The sequence below is a fragment of the Papilio xuthus genome, unplaced genomic scaffold (assembly GCF_000836235.2).
Source record: "Papilio xuthus unplaced genomic scaffold, Pxut_1.1 DF827680.1, whole genome shotgun sequence".
Lineage (NCBI taxonomy): Eukaryota > Metazoa > Arthropoda > Insecta > Lepidoptera > Papilionidae > Papilio > Papilio xuthus.
Genome location: NW_013530969.1, coordinates 6,814,998 through 6,835,711, shown reverse-complemented (window position 1 = coordinate 6,835,711; position 20,714 = coordinate 6,814,998). Strand labels below are relative to the sequence as shown.

At 34.5% G+C, this 20,714-nt stretch overlaps 1 protein-coding gene across 1 annotated transcript in view; it reads right to left on the bottom strand.

The window, feature by feature from the left end:
• Positions 1-1,065: 1,065 nt before the first annotated feature.
• Positions 1,066-20,714, bottom strand: part of ogre (optic ganglion reduced) — a 30,742-nt gene continuing 11,093 nt past the window's right edge. The window contains exons 3-8 of the mRNA XM_013311819.1: positions 15,082-15,189; positions 13,364-13,519; positions 4,262-4,419; positions 3,462-3,656; positions 1,838-1,999; positions 1,066-1,526 (exon numbers count right to left, since the gene is read on the bottom strand). Of these exons, the coding sequence (XP_013167273.1) occupies positions 1,469-1,526; positions 1,838-1,999; positions 3,462-3,656; positions 4,262-4,419; positions 13,364-13,519; positions 15,082-15,189 (837 nt within the window). The 3' untranslated portion in view covers positions 1,066-1,468. The remainder of the gene's footprint in view (positions 1,527-1,837; positions 2,000-3,461; positions 3,657-4,261; positions 4,420-13,363; positions 13,520-15,081; positions 15,190-20,714) is intronic.

The following is a 20,714-nucleotide window of genomic DNA, read 5'->3' as shown; positions in this document are numbered from 1 at the left end:
TAAAAATGTCTTTTCTATAATTTATAAAAGTTTCAGATCTTTTTTTAAACTGAAGTAATATAACACCCCACCCCTAACTTAGGGTAGGCTCCGAGCCCCTCGGTGGGGACGTATAGTGACCTGATGATGATGAATATAACACTTAAATATATAGGAAAAACTTTAAAGTCGACTTGGAACAAGTTTTGATGATAATATTTGATGGAATATCACAATTTTTTAAGACAAATGAAACATGATGTTACGATACGAGTGAAAAATGATTTAATGTTACAAAATATTGCGATGCTATGTTACAAATTAAATATTGTAACATTAAAATTAATTTATATATTAATTTAATCGTATATTTTATCATATTTTTTTATGTAAAATAAAATTCGGCAATATTAGCTTTTTAATAATAAATTTATATCAGTTTATAATAGAGAACTGAAGTTTTTTTTTTTTATTAAAAGTAACAAAGTCAACCTCATAGACTTATTTTGCGTCAGATTTTTAGATAAATCTAATTTATATTAAGACTGCGCAATAACTCGCATAGTATAAAACTTTGAATATCAGGTCGCTAGAAATTTGGAATAGAGAATTGAATGGAGTCGACTTAATCATAAAATTGACAATTTATTTTATGATTAAAAAAATCACCTAAAAAAAAAACAAAGTGTATTTTCGATTTGAACAAAATATGGGACCTTTTTTTACGATTACGCGAGGTTTCTATCAGATCTGTATAAACATAAAATATATCCAGATTCAAACAATATTCGACCTTATGGCAACCACGTTAGGAATAATATCGAAATTCATGTCTACGAATATTTACATCTGTTACTTACCACTAAAACGCATATATTATACAAGAAATTGGAATAAAAACACTTTATAAAACATTTTCCATACAAAAAGTTTACAATCTATTTGCCACAAGTTAAATAATATTTAGTCAAATGAATACAAAGAGTACCAAAAATTTAACATTTTATATTGTCAATCAGCATTGATAATATTCAGAGTCAAAATGTGGCATAATTTACTTTTCTTTCTTATATAAAAATGGACAAATTCCATTAATTTAATGCTTAAATGCGCTCCATATCAATAAAATTACATTGTGATGTTATTTTTTTTTAACCTTAACTTATACTTATTTAGTAAATTTGTACACAAAAATGCTATACTATGAGTATACAGAGGCCGTACAAATCTGCTGATTCAAAGACAATTCTTATGAATGTAAAAATTAAGACGGAAGTAGACTGTTTATGTTACATATATTACTTATATAAAACTTTACACTAATACGACTCCATAGTTTTGTTAGCCACATACCTGCTGAGGGAGAGTGGATCTTATCGGTATGTGTGTAGAGATGATATTGTAATGTGGGCGTGCGTCAGACGCCCACGATGGCGATGTGTGGGGGGTCGGGTGGTGCGGGTGGTGCGGGGGGTGAGGGGGGCGAGCGTCACGCGCGCGCTCCCGACTTCTCCCCCATACGTTTTACTAACTCCGCTATTAGCTCTCTGAAAAATATTACAGTAAATTACTATTAAAATAAAGTATTAATTGGTTTTAAGCGAACTCTTTTCATCGGACAAAAACATTAACAGTATGTTATTTAGACAAATAACAGGTAAACCAAATTAAATAGAATTATAGAGACCTTTTACTATTTACAGGGAAATAATTAATAACTTTGAAAGTAAATGAGCTTTCTGTTCACACAGTTAAGTGACCACAAGTTAATAATTTAAGGTGCGTCGTACCATGTCGAGTATTTGGGTTAAATGACAAAGAGATTTAAACGTAAGAGCCTAATTTGTGTTATATTCACCTGTATATAATAGGGTCCATGTTGCGAGCTAACATGTACAGCAGCCACCAGTCGCCGAGGTCTGTGCGACGTGAGACGAGCGCTGCCGTCTCCATGGCAATGGTGCGGGAGCGCGCGTGCAGCAGCCGCGGCCGCACAGACGGCACGAAGATTATCACCAGTCTGGAGGTGCATACATATTTTAACCTCTTTAATTGCGAAAGCATTGAGACCCCCAACAAATACAAAGACCCCAAATAAAGCTAAAAAAAACTACAAAAACTACTTATTCTGTTAAAGTTGACTTTACCACCACAATTTTGGTCTTTGGTCTTTGGTTACCTAAGTTGTGGAAATCAGATAGTACAAAGTCGACAAACGTATTCAATCGCAATTGTATAAGCAAGAGTCCTAGGGACCGCAATTTTCTCCCTTATAGACATCTCTCTAACCCCCCCTTGTGGGCGCTGCAGGTCCCAAGTTGCGGGTTATAGTAAAAGTTTCGTTTAGAATTCTCCGTTAATATACATATATAGGTCACAATAATTAATTAATTTGAAATTATAGTGGTTTTCAAATATGTGAAAATATGGGGAAAATAAAAAATATTTTTTCTCAAAGTGGGCAGTAGACAACATAGGGAACCACTGATCTAAACCAAGATTCTCGTATTTGTTCATCCATTGGGACGGAATGATTCACTTATAGAGGTTTCTCGCTTATCCCGTTTTGACTGTACTTCAAGATCCAAGCTACCATAATGTAGCTAATATATAGTAATATTACTACAATTTAATATAACTAGCTACTATAAAAATCTAGATTGTTAAACTGACTGAATGATTAGTCTGAATTCTCATCAAAAATTTCGTAATTCTTTCCCAACAAAGAATGTTTAACACTTTGATAATTAACCGTCGTACTGTGGAATGTTGCTTGACATGAAGATAACCTTTGCAGAATAAAGTAATTAATAAGATAAATACGAACAGAAACATTCATTATCTTACAAAAAACTGATAAATATTTGAGTAATTCGAACGAAATAATCGTACAGTGGGTCTAGCACGAATCTTTGTAAGAATAGCCTGCGTAATCATCATCATCAGCTCACTATACGTCCCCACCGAGGGGCTCGGAGCCTACCCTAAGTTAAGGGTGATTAGGCCATAGTCAACCACGCTGGCCAAGTGCGGGTTGGTTGTCTTCACACATATCTTTTGAATTACTACTCAGATATGTGCAGGTTGCATCACGATGTTTTCCTTCACTTTAAGAACGTCGGATAAATGTACATATGTAAATCGGAAATCGAAAAACACAGTACATGGCGGGATTCCAACCCAGGACCTGCAGATTGCAAGTCAAGTGCTTGACCACTGAGCCACCGACGCTCTTGTCGACAGCCTGCGTAAGTAATTAGTCAATTATGTCAAAATTAGTAAGAGATTTTTTTGTATACTTTACACCTGACCGCGCTGCACAAGTTTGAATATAAATTTTGTCGTTAGCGATACGATGACCGTTTACCGTTGGTTTCCGAGATCAAAATTTATTTTTCATCTTTGATAAAACAGAGAACACATTTAAACGGGCGATGGTCTCAGAAACCCAAAGTTAATCGTTTCTATGAAACAATACTGACCTGTATATAACTAGCAGTGAGAGTATGACCGCGAGGATGATGTACCAGAACCAGATGAAGATGTAGGTCTTCTCGTTGACGATGTTGAGCGGCAGTATGCAGAGGCTATCGTGTGTCTGTATGCTGCCTGATGGACCGAACTTGTGGAACGTACACTTAGTTACCCGAGGGAATACGTAGATCATTGGGTCGTATCTGGAATCGACAGAATCAAAAATAGAATTAATTTTTACACGGCTAATTTCAGAAGGTGGTTTTAAGTAAGTTTTGAAGTATGTAAGTTGTCACCTTTTTTATTTTAGCCTTAACAATTGAAGCGATTTTGACGTATGAAAAGTCATTGGTTAATATATGTTTCTTTGTTTCTTTCATTTGATTCATATTTTATTGTCAGCCAGTGTTTTTTTGTTTTTAATAAACAAAAGAAATGTTATAAAACTAAGAAAAAAATCTAGTATAATGTAACGGATTAGTGATGGCAACTGATAAACCGCATGTGGTTTCTCAGAACAGTTATTTTTATGCACTCTGTAAACTGAGACTCAGTTAAAACCAATGAATGAACATATAAAACACGAACATTGTATTACTAGGATTTCCTTTTCTTGAAGGCGATTATAACTAAAAAAATAAACTCTAAGGTTCGTGGTTAGATAGTAAACTGCAAGGACATGTCTTCTAAGAACCCATTGGTGGCGAAGAAAAGTGTGCGAAGCGTTGTTCCCAGCCCACATCCCCATACGTCCAGACACGTTCGAGTGGTACTGTTCCTTCCTTCTAATACAAAGCTATGAACTTACCTCTGTTCCTGCGGCATCTCACTGCGCGACAACACCCTGGTGCCGTATGAGAGGAACTCTCCGTTGAAGAAGCTATCCATCATCCACATCTGCAGCACGATGTTGACCAGACAGAGCAGCTCGCAGCCCCAATACCGGAGCGCGTACAACTTGTGAGTCTGTAACAGTACCAATAATAATAAATATCTAATATTCTAGACCAAGAATAGAACAGAGTGTCTAGCACAATTATTTGTGACGTAAAGAACACCAAAAATCTCAAAATAATATTGACATATTTGACGATACAAAGAGTCCACTGGGCTTTATGATTTTATACAAAACGTACTTAAAACAACAACTTAAAGAATCTATATATGAAGTAGATGTAATAATTTACAAGCACAACGTAAACCCAAAGCAACCCAAAGAAGCAGCCCAAGTTTCAGAAACAAAGAATTCTTCCTTGGTCTACTATTGTAATCTACAATAATTATAAAAATTAACCACAAATGCATGTCTATCGCAATGTGACTGTCTTTTCCCTGTATTTCTGTTCAAGAATATAGTCATACTAAAGCGAGAATTTCCTTAGTAACATTGTAACCTAGTCAATTAAGTGAGGCGCCATATAGAATGCGGTTAAGCGTACCTTGACCTATGCGGACGTTGTCCTGCAAGGAATGTCACCAGATAGATACTGTTATGTAATAAACAACATAGGAGGTGGCGACCTACTCGCATATACGATGCATCATTCGTTTGAACAGGAAATATTGCAATTTTATCACGATTATGCAAAAGCAATTTACATAAAAAGTATGGAAAAGTTGGAAATAAATTAGAGAAGGGATTTCTAAATTTTTTTTCGAGCATAGACTCATAAGCGTTATTTGGTGATTGTCAATATTGAGATATTAAAACGACATTTATCCGACGTACTTAGAGTGAAGGAAAACATCGTGATGCAAACTGCAAATATATGAGACGAGATTCAAAGATATGTGTGAAGTCAACCCACATTGGGCCAGCATGGTTCACTATGGCCTCGTCACCCCTAACTTAGGGTAAGTTCCGAGCCCCTCAGATGTAAAGTGAGCTGATGATGAAACTGACATTTATGCATTAACATTTGCGTCATGTTAGAGATGACAAATATCACACTTATGAGACTAAATTTTAAGACGAGAACTTAAACATTTTGTTAGATAACCGGTTTAAAAATGTTTGCACATCAAACAGAACACGGTACTTACAAATAATATGTCAGACTGTATTACAATGATAATTAAATAACAAACTCATATCATAATTATCCACGAGACATAAATCGAAGACGGATACAAACATAAAATATCAAAGGATCAAACGATAAACATCCGATACGATGTTTGCAATAAAACATGTCATCGAGACGGCATAATGGAGCCGCGTCATTGGGGGCGGTGTCGGACGACATCTGACAATGGACCTTTGATACGTAAACACGAGCCCCCGTATCACGTCGCAGACGATAACAAACAAGCTCACATATAGAGACCACCTGCATCATATATTCAAGGCTGGTCAGTTATGTACAATTAGCCTTCGGTTTACACTATACTTGTTTTACAATTACATCTGTAATTATCTTTGAATGGACACTAACAAAATGTTTTGTATTCAATCTCATATTAATTTCATAACAGTGGTAGAGCCCGCTTTAACATCTTCGCACGAATTGGCCCGGCTCGCCCGGTGAAATACCACGACCACACAAAAGACAGGCGTGAAATGTAAGCAATTCCGCGTTTCGTCTGATAAGTGAGTCCCGGTGGCCAAATTTAGTCCTCTTTCCCTTCCCACCCTGTTTCTTATGAGGAAAGGTTGGGAAGTGGAAGTGGACGACTCCGTCGGTTAAAGTTAGGCAACGCATATGCAATTGCGTATGCCGGTCGCTCGTTTGTCACCTTATGATATAAAAAATCTATGTTGTAAAATAACAGTAGGAAATCTAAGGAAAGAGAAAGTTCCATTGTAAATTTGGACTACGGTTATAGTAAAATTTACACAAGAAGACTATTTTTTTTTTGGTAATTCTTACCTCATCGTTTACCTAACTAAGGAAACTAAACTCAATGGTCTGTGAAATCTTGCAATACCACACAATTTAATGTTTTATTTTAACAAAAACATTCTAACAGTAATTCATTTTCATAAAAGTGTTCTGTTTACTCTTAACGCCACATGAGTTCACTAAGGGTGACGTATACTGTAGATCGCGTGTACTAAATCTAAACTAAGGGATCACTTATACTTAGTCAAGCAAGCGAAAAGAACATTCTTTTCGCTTGCTCTAGTAAGCTTGCAGAATCGATTGTGGAACAGATACCTTAATGGATATGCAAATTAATTTGGTCCCTTGTTTTTCTGGATGTCGTATAAATTCAAGGCGAAACTGTGCGATTTGAATTTAATGTTTTCCTAATACTGTACGATTGGTTGAATCTCGCGTCAATCATTCGTGTTACTACATTATTCATTGTTGTTTTGTGCTGTTAAAGTGATATTTGAAATTGTAATCAAAGCTGTGATGTTTCTGAATAATTCTGTATTCATAACTGGATATTTTGAAAATATCGAGTTACGCGTAACTTTACTTAACAACTGACTAACTGCCGCACTTAGATACGCTTAATGCTTTCTTAAACTGTACCTTAGTGTGTTTCTTATACTCCGACTGTGAGTATCAGTAAAGTAGGCATGTTAATATCTTACTAACCTTATAAATATGAATAGTTAGTTGAATGGATAGATGGATGTTTGGGATTCGATATGTTTGGAACTCGCTAAAATTTGCCAATCTCGAAGGATACATAAGCTACAAATAAGGTTTTTATAATTCCGCGCGGACGTAGTCGCTGGCTACAGCAACAGTTAAATGAAAACTATGAATTAGGCAAAGTCAAACATATCAACGTTATCTGTAGCACTTAAATATTTCTAATTTAAGAGTCCCCATGTCTGTGTAAAGTGGTAGCTATTTTTGTTATCCAATTAGGGGATATCTAGCTTCAAAGATAATAATTAAGAGGGCGGATACTTAAGTTGAAATTTGAGATGTTTTAAGTTCTATTTAAAGAACGAACAAGAACATGTCTAAGACTTATCATACTTGTGCTATGTTTTAATATTTTAAATTAAACTTTTAGCACCTTCAACACTAAATGTACGCGTCCATTGGCCCGCGCCGGATGCACCGCACGCGCGGCCCGCATCGGATTATATTTTGCTTTGTATGATTTTAGTGTTGCGTCCATCATCGGCGCCGCCCGCATCGCATCAAGACAAAACAAATCCGTTTAATTCGTGTATGCGGTGTAAAAAAGCATAATAAGTAGCCTATGTGTTCATCAAGACTTTTCTACATCTATGTCAAATTTCATCGAGATCCATACAGCCGTTCCAGAGATACCTCCAAAGAAATATCCATCTAAACATTCATATTTATTATATAATATTAGTAACACTAGGAAGAAAATCCGACACTGTGCCGGTGTATTAGCGCAACACTAGCCTTATTAAAATATCAACGTTCCCCTCACTAATCAAATCTGACACTTGACTTTGTAAGGCGCACTTGAGAAGGCGCCATTCGCGCCAAATGATTCTAACATAATATAAGAAGTGAGATATCCCATCTCTACGAAGTTATTACTGCGTAGTTTACCATCGTTATTTGAGAAGTTGTACCTTTGTTGTGACCCTAGTGCAGTAGAGGTAGAGCACACGACAGATGTGCCATTGTATCTGCACCTGGACATTTTTTGTCCCTCCCCACGCGGCCAACACTACGCTTTATATCGCTGTTCTGTATAGAATTGAAAACTAATATTTACCGTGGCAGATGCTTAAGGTTTTAGATTAATAACTCGACAACAGATGTCGCTACTTGTGAAGATAATACTATAGGAAAATATAGTTTCTTATAGTAAAATGAGATAAATTTTGCGGTATTTTTAGTAAAATAAAGTCACTAATACCTATTTACATCCGAAACACCAACCGTAGATGTTTTACTATTCATAAGAATATCTTACTAATATTATAAATGCGAAAGTTTAGATGGATGTTTGTTTGAATGTATCTCTGGAACGGCTCAACAGATCTCGATGTAGCACAGATGTAGAATATAGTCTGGAAGAACACATAGGCTACTTTCCGCTACTAACTACTACTAACGAATCCGCGCGAACGGCGTCGCAGGCGACAGCTAGTATTTACGATATTGATAAATAAAAATGTTTTAAACATACATAAAAACCCATGTCGTTGACTTTTAAGATTAATAAAAATTAGTCATCTGTCTCGTCTGATTCACTAAATAAATTTACATATTTAAATTCACAGGGAAGGCATAGTGAGTAATAAACTTCCTTTGCCATCTAATTCCGAAGACCGGAACACAAAAAAACATGACCTTCAAAAATAATCACAGGCAAACATATTTGAACTCTAATACAATTAAATTAAAGCTAAATTTTAAATATACAGTTACAATTTTAGTAGTACAAAAAAAAGGAAGAGAAATTTCTTTCAAATTTGTTATTCTTCCATCAAAGACTTTGTTATTGTAATATGACTCGATTTAATTTTACCCCATATCTTAACTTTATAATAAACATTTTTGGGGTTTCGTCAACAGATGGCGTTGGTAGTTTTTAATTCGGCTTACTTATACGCAGAATATATCAGATCGGTTTACATCAAAAGTGTTTCAAGTTAAAATGTAAGTTGATAACTTAATTGACTCGGGTGAATCATACTTGAAAGGTCCAATTGTTAAGTGAAAACAACATACTATTATAACATTTCGGTAAAATTGTGCACACGCAGACGAGGTATTATGAAAATTGTACTTATCATAGATTTAAAAATGCTAACAAAATCGTGGGAGACAAAGTAACATTCGATAAGCGATGCTTATAAAAAAGTCAAAAATGTTTGAAAAGAATAACTTTCGATGTCACGTGGTCACGTATTTTTTTCAATACATTTAGTCGATTCTACTAGAAATAACGATACTAAGAATTTCAAAAATGTATAAAATTGACGCGCGACAATCTCGAGAATTATCGGAAGTAATTGTCAGTTCTATACATTTTAGAAGTTCGTTATAGAATCGCTTCGGAGCGAATACACTTTGTCTAACCCCGCTAGAATGTAACATTGCCTAGCCCCGCATGTTTTCACATAAGTGTCAGATAAATTATCAATCCTATTCTTGTAACAGATAACTTAAGATTACTACCAATATATTTTAAAATACCCTTAATAATCTTCGTAAGTAATTATTTCTACTGCATATAAAACAAGGTACTACTTTGTGTGGAAACTGGTAAAACGGTATACTGTGAGTGACAGTTGATAGCTGACAGTACCGTTAGGCAAAAACTGGTGGACAAAGAGCCGGTTAAGGTACAGTCGTAAACAAAAACAGTAAAACAATTATTTATAACTAGCTGTAGCCAGCGACAGCGACTCTCAAATTAAAACAATTGAAAAAACTTAATTAGTAACCTATGTGTTCTTGCAGACTATGCTCTACAGAGATTTATTAAACAGTACTGAGACGTAATAACAAACATGCAAACGTCCATCCATCTAAACTTTCGCATTTATAATATTAGTAAGAAGTAAGATTTATATTTATATTTTAACACGCTGTATGTTTCTTTCAAGATTCCATATAGCATATTTTTTTAAATATACAAGCGCATTTACTTCAAGTAGGGTAAACAGAAGTTATAAGTAACTGACATGCATTTAGCTTAGCATCATATAGTTGTTAAGTATAACTGACGAATTATTTTGCCACAAAAATTTTACACATATCCCAGTAACAGTCTATCTAAAAAATACTTTATAATATTGAAAATGAGACACAATTATTACGCGTTTAAAATTTAAGGCAGTATCTACATATTTCTTTGAAAAGACGTGGAACTACGAACAAGTGAATGTGCTCGTATCACACACTTAATATGTTCAGTTCACTTCGTTCCATTCAAGTGAATTCGCCCATTCACAACTAGTGAATGAGGTTCAGGTCACAGGCAAATATAAAACCTTACGGTTCACACGTTTTATAAAATGCCACGCGGTTTTAAAAAAACAAATATTTTACTAAAGTGTTCCAAAACCAAAATTGAACATATTTTTATGGACTTCAAAAAGAAGGAGGTTATCAATTCGTCTGTTTTTTTTTTAAATCGAAACGTAGTGCTGGCCATGTGGATCCTATTTTTTTTTAAATTTTAAACAGACTACAAGTCGAGTAGATTTTGAGTTTATCTTTACAATCTATACAGCTTAACATCGACAGACATATTAAAACATAACAATCGCACATTATTTTAAAAACAAAGACAAGAATATGTATACAAATTACGGTGGAATTTCAAGGTGAATAGATACGGTATAGACAAAACAATTTTAAAAGACGTAACATTGTAATAGAACAAAGGCCAGCTGGGCTTGGGGCTAAGGGGCAGGGTAAGAGAGCGGGGTACGAAAGCTCGATCGGGCGTGGGTCTTATGCCAGGATTAAGCCGGCTTCAGACGTCGCGACTACCTAAGTTGATACGCCTGGGGTTTCCTTACGAGTTGATAAAGACTATTGGATAGATGAATAATGAGGATATCTCTTTAAACGTTTCATTTAGTTCATAGATATTTATCTCATTGTTAAGTTTTCTAAGTCTTAAGCTAGATTTTTTTTAAAAGCTTAAGTAATCTTGATAAAATCCATTTTGTTGAAATACAACAATCGTGTTAAAATTAGTTAATTAAACTTACGTATTATTTTTTATTATTTAAAAATATATTTATGTTAGTAAATGTTCACTGAATGAGTTAGGTACTAATAATTTTCATTACGTCACAAAACAGCACATTTTAAAGAAAGTGCTAAGTAAATGTATATCGTAGGGTACACTATATCACCACAACCCTGCTCTTGTACCAAGACATGTAACAATACGTAATACCGATACATATATTAATTTTATCGCGGTGAAACCCTGTACATTCCCTCGCCCCTAATTCTTGGTGACAAATCAATAAGTTCAGGGAAGGCCGGTCGACGAGTTTCCCGCGCTTTCCCGTACCGGATCCGCACACAGCACACCTTGTTCCAAACAAAAAACCTAATATATCCTTCCCGCACCTACCTTATGGGTTAGCGTGGGACACGTTTATTCAGGGGTTTCAAACTTTGATACCGCAATATCGCTACATGTTTATTACTTTAAATAATCTTCTATTAAAGATATTAATCAAATAATTTCTCTTTCATAATAAGTTAAACTATACTTTAAGAACTTAAAACTAGGTACAAATTAAGTTCTCAAACTATAATTTCCTAGTGTAACTAGTCTGTTTTTGAACTATAGTTCCAACAACGGACTAACCTGTTTGATGTTTACTTAATTTATTGTCATAGTAAGAAGGTTGATATTTGTCAAAAGAACATGATACTCTTTTCCTTCCTTTCTCCTTTTATAATTTTTGCTATTACAAATAGAAATGGATTATAGAAAATGCGGGCCCTCAGTTGGTAGGCCGTGGAACCAATAGAAAGGTCGATGTACAGGAAATCACGGCGCAAGTTACACAACAGCTTGCCCAATGATAAATATCTGGTTCGACGTTCTATGGTCGACGACCGCGCACAAAAAACTGCTTCGCAATCGCCATCGGGCAAATTTTTTGTTACCACGCTTCATTGAAAGCACCATTGTACAAAAACTAAGATCTTATCTACTAAGAATTGGATACTAATGACATATAATTCCTAGGATCATACGGGATGTATAATAACTTCCTTCTTTTTGAAGTCTGCTAAAAATAATATTACTAGGCGCAATAAGCACACAATTTTGAATACTTTCTCGATGCTACCATTTTTCTATTCAACCTGAATATACTTCTATAAAACGGTAGATCTTAATTTAATCTTAAAGTACCACATCATCAAAGGATTCGATCACATGTCAATTTTTCCCACTAATTACGATGTGGGTAACTAAATATAATATCTACTTTCGACTAACATATATCGTCGTAAAAGTAGAATTATTTGCATCGTTATATAGTTGATCTAAGCTTAGGAAAGCTCACACAATAGTTCCTCGGAAGCATTGAACCCACGACATCGTATTGAGAAGCCGGGCACGCGCACCAGTCTCGTCGGTCACTTGGTATGCGCTCCAGTCACATTGTTCTGGTAACTGCGAGTTACAATCGCCATTTGAATAGTTAGGGGCTGAGCAGTTACTTATAATGTCCTTGATTCTTGGGATTGAAATTACTACCCATGACATATATCCCACATCTTTGTTTATGTTTACATTTTCTAATATTACTAACCGTAGATTTCTGAGACAAAAATCTAGTTAGATTATATCATGATCCCATTATGTTTGAAAAAATAGACATGACAATATGTTTTAAACTAGGATTTTAGTCTCAGAAACCCACGGTAACTTTCTTACTTTATACTACATTTTAGAGATAAAATAGACAAAATCTAGACCGTTCTTCATCCATTTTAACGTAATAATAACTTTTATCTAACTGTTTGTTCTATTTCTTGTTAGTTTAAAAGCACACGTCGCAAGTAATCCAGACAAATTTCTTTGGCTTCCCCGACCCTCATTAGTTTTAGTGAAGTTATGTAGTCGTTTTTGTCTACAAAACAGACTTACGCGATGAATTATATTTAAAATTGAGGCCATTAGTTGCAGAAAATTGGACCAATTACTATGCATAAGGGTATTTATTGCTTATATTTAAAAATTACACTTTTATCGTTGGTTTTTGAGAACAAAATCTGTGCATAAAACATATCCCTGTCATTATCTATGACAAAACAGAGAAAACAATATGTTTTCAAAAGCGATTTTGGTTTTTGTTTAACCCACGGCTATGTACGTAAACGTAAAAATTTACCTCTTTTTAAAAATCCGTGGTTTGTAAAAAAAAATTATGGAATGTTGAAGTAATCTCCGATAACTGTCAAAAACTGACAGAGATTGGAGAATTTAAATGACTCTTGTGAGTGAACTGAATATGATAACTCACCCTTTCATGCCTGATGAGATAACCAATGATGGCGTCTTTCTTCTTCTCCTTCTCGTTCTGGTCACAGATACCGATGTTGAGACCCATCACGATAGTCCGCAGAAGACCACCCTCGAATGCGTCCCATAGGAACTTTGGTGTGTAGCACATTAGAGCCTGTACAAACGTACATATTCATAAATACTTTGTATTTAAAAAAATAAAAGCTATCAAACTTGTCCAGTTGAAATTTAGCATAGATGTAGAACATAGTCTAGAAGAACACATAGGCTACTAATTAAGTGTTTTTTAATTGCGCGTAGACGGAGACTTAGAAGATACTAACTGTGAAGACTCCAAGCGCGCGGAAATAAAAAAAAAACTTAATTTGTAGTCTATGTGTTCTTTCATACAATGTTCTAAGTCTATGTCACATTCCATCGAAATTTGTTGAGTCGTTACAGATACCTTCTTACAAACATCCATCCATACATTCGCATTTATAATAGTAGTAAGAAGTAATATAAAAACGCTAGTCGAGACTATTAGATTAAATTTCATACGGAAATGTCATTTAAAGGCGTTATTTTTGACAAATTATCGCAGTCCACTTAAAGTTCATTGGCACAATAACCTGCTTGTTATGAAACAAGTTCGATTAACTGTCGTAACATTAAGAAAGTTACTCCATAGTACAGATTTTCCTTAACAAATAAAAACAGACGTCACGTGCCGTTAGATGTGTATTTCCATGACAACTGACCAAGTGACGTCATAGCTGCCGTCTCACTGGGTCGTCTCATTAGCGGCAAGTGTGACGTCACATAACACGTTCACCGTTACACGCCCCCGTAGGGTCATAACACCGAAACTTTAGCACTGTTTTGTCGTGACTCTCGAGTTATAGCTCTTCAGTTAGCTATAATATTGACAAATAATGACTGTTTGTTTTTAATTTTATTATTGTATTAAGTTTATTTTACAACATTATTGTTTATAGAACGTTGTTTGCAATTTTGTCGACTTTATTCAACTACTAGTTGTCGCCCGCAACTCCGCCCGCGCGGAATTTAAAAAAAAAACATTTTAATCGCCTATGTATTCTTTAAGACTATATTCTATATGTATACCAAATTGCATCGAGATCTATTCAGTGGTTCTGGAGATTCCTTCAATCACTCATCCATCCATCTAAACATTCGCATTTATAATATTAGTAAGAAGTAAAATTATCACTTTACAAATCCCTGTTGATACTAATTGACAATTAAATAAGAGATTGCAAGTTAAGGTAAAATTTTATGCCAATGACTTAGCATAAAAATATTTCCGTGTTTAGACTTTAAACTACAAATATTGTCACGTACTAAACTTGATTGGATCATCATAAAGATAGCCTTTATACTATTTACAAATGTGATCATTGTCTTAAAGAATATTATGTTTAGTAAGAGAGATATAAGATTTAAAGAACCTACGCAATAGTTAGCATATTTTTATTGTCATAAAATAATTGTCGTCCTTGACTTCGTCAGACAGGATTATAAAAACTTAATAAGTAGACTATGTTTTCTTCCAGACTATGTTCTATATCTATGCCAAATTTCATCGACTTCCATGCAGCCATTCTAGAGATAACTTCTAACAAACATCCATCCTTCCATCCATCCAAACATTAGCATTTAAGTAAGTAAGATTAAGATAATATAAAGGTATTAATATTATTGTGATCATATTACCTGGAAGAAGAGAACGAAGCACACCCATTGGTAATAAGTATAGTATTTCTTCTCCTGTGTGCTGTCGTACTCGTTGGCTATACCAGGATGTGCTACAGCTTTGCCTACCTGTGGAACAAACAAACAATAATTGGTAAAAGTTAACATGACCCCAGATACCACATCACTGTTAAAATAATACGTATAAGCTCGTATCCCTAAAAGACTCTTTGAAATATGGTCAAATAAGGTCATTATTATCAGACCACTGTACGTCCCCTCTGACGGATACGGAACCTTCCCGAAATTAGGGATCAAATAAGGTGATTTTTATACGTGACTAGGTGTCGCCCGAGACTCCGTCCGCGCGGGATTAAAAATAGATGTTGGGCGATTCTCAGACCTACTAAATATGCTCACAATATTTCATGAGAATCGGTAAAGCCGTTTCGGATGAGTATGGGAACGAAAATCGTGGCACGAGAATTTTATATTAAAGATAAAGTTTGAATAATTTAAATATGATGATATTAGAAGCAAAATAATTTATCTCATCCAATCTAAAAATATGTTTAAGATCACAAGGCGACCTATTTACCAACCGCCGAGGACAGACCCCCCCGCGGTCGACACGTGTTAAACACATTGCTGCACTTTGTACCAAGGTTTTTAAATGTCAAACTTTTGGCAGATGCGAACTTGGGTTTTGCCTCTTATCGCATGTGTGAAAGATCACCGCATGACCATACGATGTGTGCAAGCTGTCAAAAAATCTCATTTTACAACTTTAGGATAGTAATGGAAATAATTGATACATATATATGTATATAAATAAAACAAAAAATGCTTAATTTGTGCTTAACCTCGTGTCCACTCGACATGGGAGACATTTTAAAATTGCACAGCACTTCATAGCACTTGTGCGATATCCTCGCTGGAGTACCACTCGAGATAAAATCCCCAGCTCTATGAGGGGTTGATTTAAACACGTTGGGCGAATGGAAAATATGATAAAATCGTAAAGTTTGACAAAAAAAACTTTTTGTTGGATGTCGTAATAAGATATTTTAAGATGTAACTCTTTTCGTCCGATTCTTTATGAGATCTAAAGAGATAAATTCATATTTTCTCTTGTCAATAAAGTGTCACTTTTAGCTTAACTGATTTACATAGCTTGGAGCACGTTATTTCAATTAGTTTACCGGATAGACCGCGAGATCTGAACCTGTTTGCTTTCCTATGTTAACTTTCACTGACACTCAAATGTATATAGCAGTATCTGATTACTCTATCAATGTTTGCTTTAATTAGTGTAATAAATCTAAAGTTACGTTTAATTTGATATTAAGTAAAATATTTTCTTTTAACAATTAGAATGCTTACCACAGATAAAAACCATTTAAGATTGTTAAAAACTAAAAAAAGGTAAAGTATTTATTGTGACCATCACGAAACTTCTACAGATATTAAAACGGTTGTTTTTACTGCTAGGCTATATTGTGACGTAACAATCAGGATAATAAATGGCGACACATTAATTAAACAACAGTCTGACAAAGCGGAAGATCTCGGAATCGTCCATAAGTCACGCGCAAACTCCGTTGACAGATCAGCTGTTCCATTCATTAATGCAAAGTGCATCAGACGCTATGAATCATAAGGAATAATAGTTTTATTATAATAGTAAACCAACTATAGTCGACGCCAGTAAGCTGGAATCGGGAAAGAAGCTGAATAATAATCACAACAACTGTGGAAGACTCGTATTTTGTACATTAGTAATTAAAAAATTTAAACAAAACAGTCTGGATGCACGTTATATAAAAAAAACACTTTTTTTTTTAAATAAGGAAGAAAAGTTACCTAAAAAAAGAGATCCACGAGGACACACGTGAGTAAAAACATGTCCTAATGAGAACAAAATCAGATCGGGTCATTGCAGACATCAACCGATGTAATTGTATGAGTCACATACTCTGACTTGATTTCCTCAACAAGTGAACAAGGACAGGGCTGTCAAATGATACTTTTTAAATATATATTTTTAAGACTGCTTAAACTATTGAAACAAATCAGTTGAGCATCGTTCTTACCTGAAGAAGCGAAATATATATAGAATGTAAAAAAATAAATTTCTTACTAACTTCAAGGTTTCATATTTGTTATACCAGTTACGCCTTATACTATAAAATGACGTTATGAACTGTCATGGAAATCCATGATTCCTAGAACTTGTGGAATAAAATATTCATAATCTATAAATTATAAACATTTACTTATGGTCTTACTTAACTATAAATAGCATAGAACGAAATTATTAAGATTGAAGTGTTAAAAAAATGGGATATAAAATATTCTTGAATCGAAATAATTTAAGAGACAGCCCTGACGACACGCGTGAAAACAGTGAAGCTTTCATACGCACGAGTGAAATGCACAATTAACTCGAAGATTTCAGCAAATTGAAGTGGGGTAGTGGGTGAACGTGATATTTGGAAGGCTTTAATTAAACAGAGGATGCTCTGATAACCTAGCATTTATCAGGCGATTATACGTTTTTACTGCCAAAATAAAGTAAGTTTAGTGGTAAATTAATGAATTCCTTTTCGTTATAGTAGTTTCGTTTTCTTTATGACAAAGGTTTCAGTCAGTCAGCCAGTACAAAGCAAGCCGGGAACCATCCCGACTTGCTTTGTAAGTTACAATACTAATAAATAAATGTTGCAAATCTTCTCACGTGCGCGCAAAGGAAATGGCCAGTTACCATCACACTGGGTGCAATTGTCAACTAACGATGTAGTTTGTGCAATGAAAGAGGTTTTATTGCTTACATTCATTTATTAGTAAACGACCTATTATAACTGGCCTGTAACTTGAAGAGGCACCATTATTAATTTGAAATACCTAGAGGTTATATTTCGCGGCATCGATACATAAAGACAAGTCGAACTAGAGTTGACTAAATTACTAAAATAATACAGGTTAAACAATATTTTTCAATAATTTTAAACAACCTACTAACAAATTTTAGTAGGTTATCTGATAATTTTAGGAGCACGTTTTTAATCGTCCAATTTATCACTGTCAACCACATCGCCACAAAATATACAAAATGACTTTCTATCGATTAGTGGTAAACGATTCACGCATTCCCTTGTACTTTGATGTTCCTTTTAATCTAGCTAGGCACTGAAATAGTTCTGGTATGTTCCGATTCAATTACAACAGAAAAAAAAACAATTGTATAGTAGATGTGATCATATCTTGTATATAACAGAAACATTTTTAAAAATGGCGTGTAACGACAAAAAATTTCCGCTTATACAGACAACACATAAAAATAATAAAAAATATCCACCAACCTTTATAGCCTGTTACAGACAAACTAATTAGTGATTTCGCAGACACTCGACCCAAATATCAGCGTCACCAAGCATACAATGTGCCGTAAATTCAACGTACAAATTAAACGATGAGTTATTTTACATATAGCAATAAATTCAAAGCTTTATCAGTTAAGTTTGCATACGCCATTTGCCAGTTGATCATTTACATAACAAAACCTAACCTTACCTAAACATGCACTAAACAAAAGACAAAAGCCTATAAACCCGCATTTTATGGAAATCTGAAAACGTGTTAAAAATTATACATTCAATAAATTGAAAGACAAATTGTTCATTGTTATGAAAGTTGCTGCTGACAATTATTTTAACTTATTGACCATACTTAAAGATACTATCATCCTAATCAGAGTTTCTGACTGTATAACTATCCGGGAAAAATCCAAAAATGTGGCAGTGTTGACCAAACACTAGCATTACTAAAATGTCGAGATTGTGTCCCCTCACTATTCATTATGACACAGGACTTTGTAACGAAAGCACGTCATTCGTGCCAAAGGATTCCAACTAATACTGTCTAAAATAACCTAGACATGACATTAAGATTAACTAGCGTAATCTTACAATAGTAGATTAGTCTATCTAGTTTATTGTTCCAATAACGCTTTAGTTAAAACGTAACACATATAGTCCTCACTTAGTTTCATCTTCATTTTTTTGGCCACTACCTGATAATATCTTGTAATTAAACAAAAAGCCACTCAAACCGGCGACAATGCATACATTGGCATGTAGCCAACACTCCTTGTAAGCATTAGCACATCTCTCTGTATTTCGAAGAGCATTCACGATAGTATCACATCCACCAACCTTGTCTCGAGATTCTAACACAGAGAAGGTGCTTTTTTAGTTGATCTGAGTTTCTTGCGATGTTTCTATTTTTGAAGATGTACATACATAAATGTATGGCAAGCATTTAGCAAGAAGTAGTAGACACTTGTTAAGAATATCGCCTGGGCTATTTTTTTTAATATTTAATGGCACAGATATTAAACTAGGATGAAATATGATGATTAATAATTTATAACTTAGTAATAAATTACATTAAATTGCATAGTATTTTAGTATTTTATTTTCGATGCTTCCTTTGGTCCTTCAGAGTTCAAAATCACGAGGTTGATCCCACAACAATTAAAGTCCGGCAAAACCATTAATCGACAGTTCCTCAGTTAACTATCGATTAAAATAAAGTGCAAAACGATCTCTATTTGTGTCTGAAATAAATTAATAGATGGCGACACTTAGTCGTAGGTTTGTTTATAAATTGTTATGACTTAATTATACCGTTTTAGTGTAGAATTATTTCCTGCAGTTTCAGTGTATTTACCAGTATATTAGGATGAATTAATTAATAGAATCTTATGTTGTCATAAACCGGAATAACATAATAAGGATACCAATGAATCATAACTGCGTAAGCACTAAATAACATTGAGTTAACACTATTTTAAGACATATAAAGACCATATTCATTTTCAACCTGCCCTTATCCTATCCTACAGAGAGTCGGCACAGTATATACTACTCCTCCATACATCTCTATCAGCCGTCATATCTGCATCTACCTCCTTCATACACATATCCTCTTTCACACAATCCATCCATACTTTCTTTGGTCTGCCTTTATAGCCATCCACATTCAATCTCATTACTTTTTGTTTACATGGTCATCATTCCTCCGCATAACATGTCCAAACCACGCTAAGCTTTGGCTCTACGATTTCTCGATCCATAAAAACCTTATTAATAATTCGGTAATATTTTTCACCCCGCAGACAATCGAAGGTAAGCAGGTATTCGACTGGTTTTCCAAGACCTACTTATTCAGACTTGCAATACGTAATTCTAGGCAATATCACGTCAAATTATGTAATGACAGGCGCGGCTGTGCGAATGATTAACTCATCGTTTAAGTAGGAGTTATTAGCACGAAACTTTTAAAGGTTACTCGTTAATTGAGTAGGACAAAATACACTCTCACGGTCCCATAACCTTGATTGAGCGGACATAATTAAAATTTATGTCATTTATCAATTGGAAATCGATGTCAGGATGGAAAATATTGTGTCAACTCTCCCATTTCTAGCAAGTACCATTGTTCAAAGACATCAGTAAAATAAAAGGTAAGTAAAATAGGCCATATTTAAGGTAAGAAAAATTATATTGAGTCATGATTTGTACTTAATTTTATACTGTGGTAGCAGTAGAGTGGATGCATATTATGACATCGTTGCGTCATAAATCTGTGCG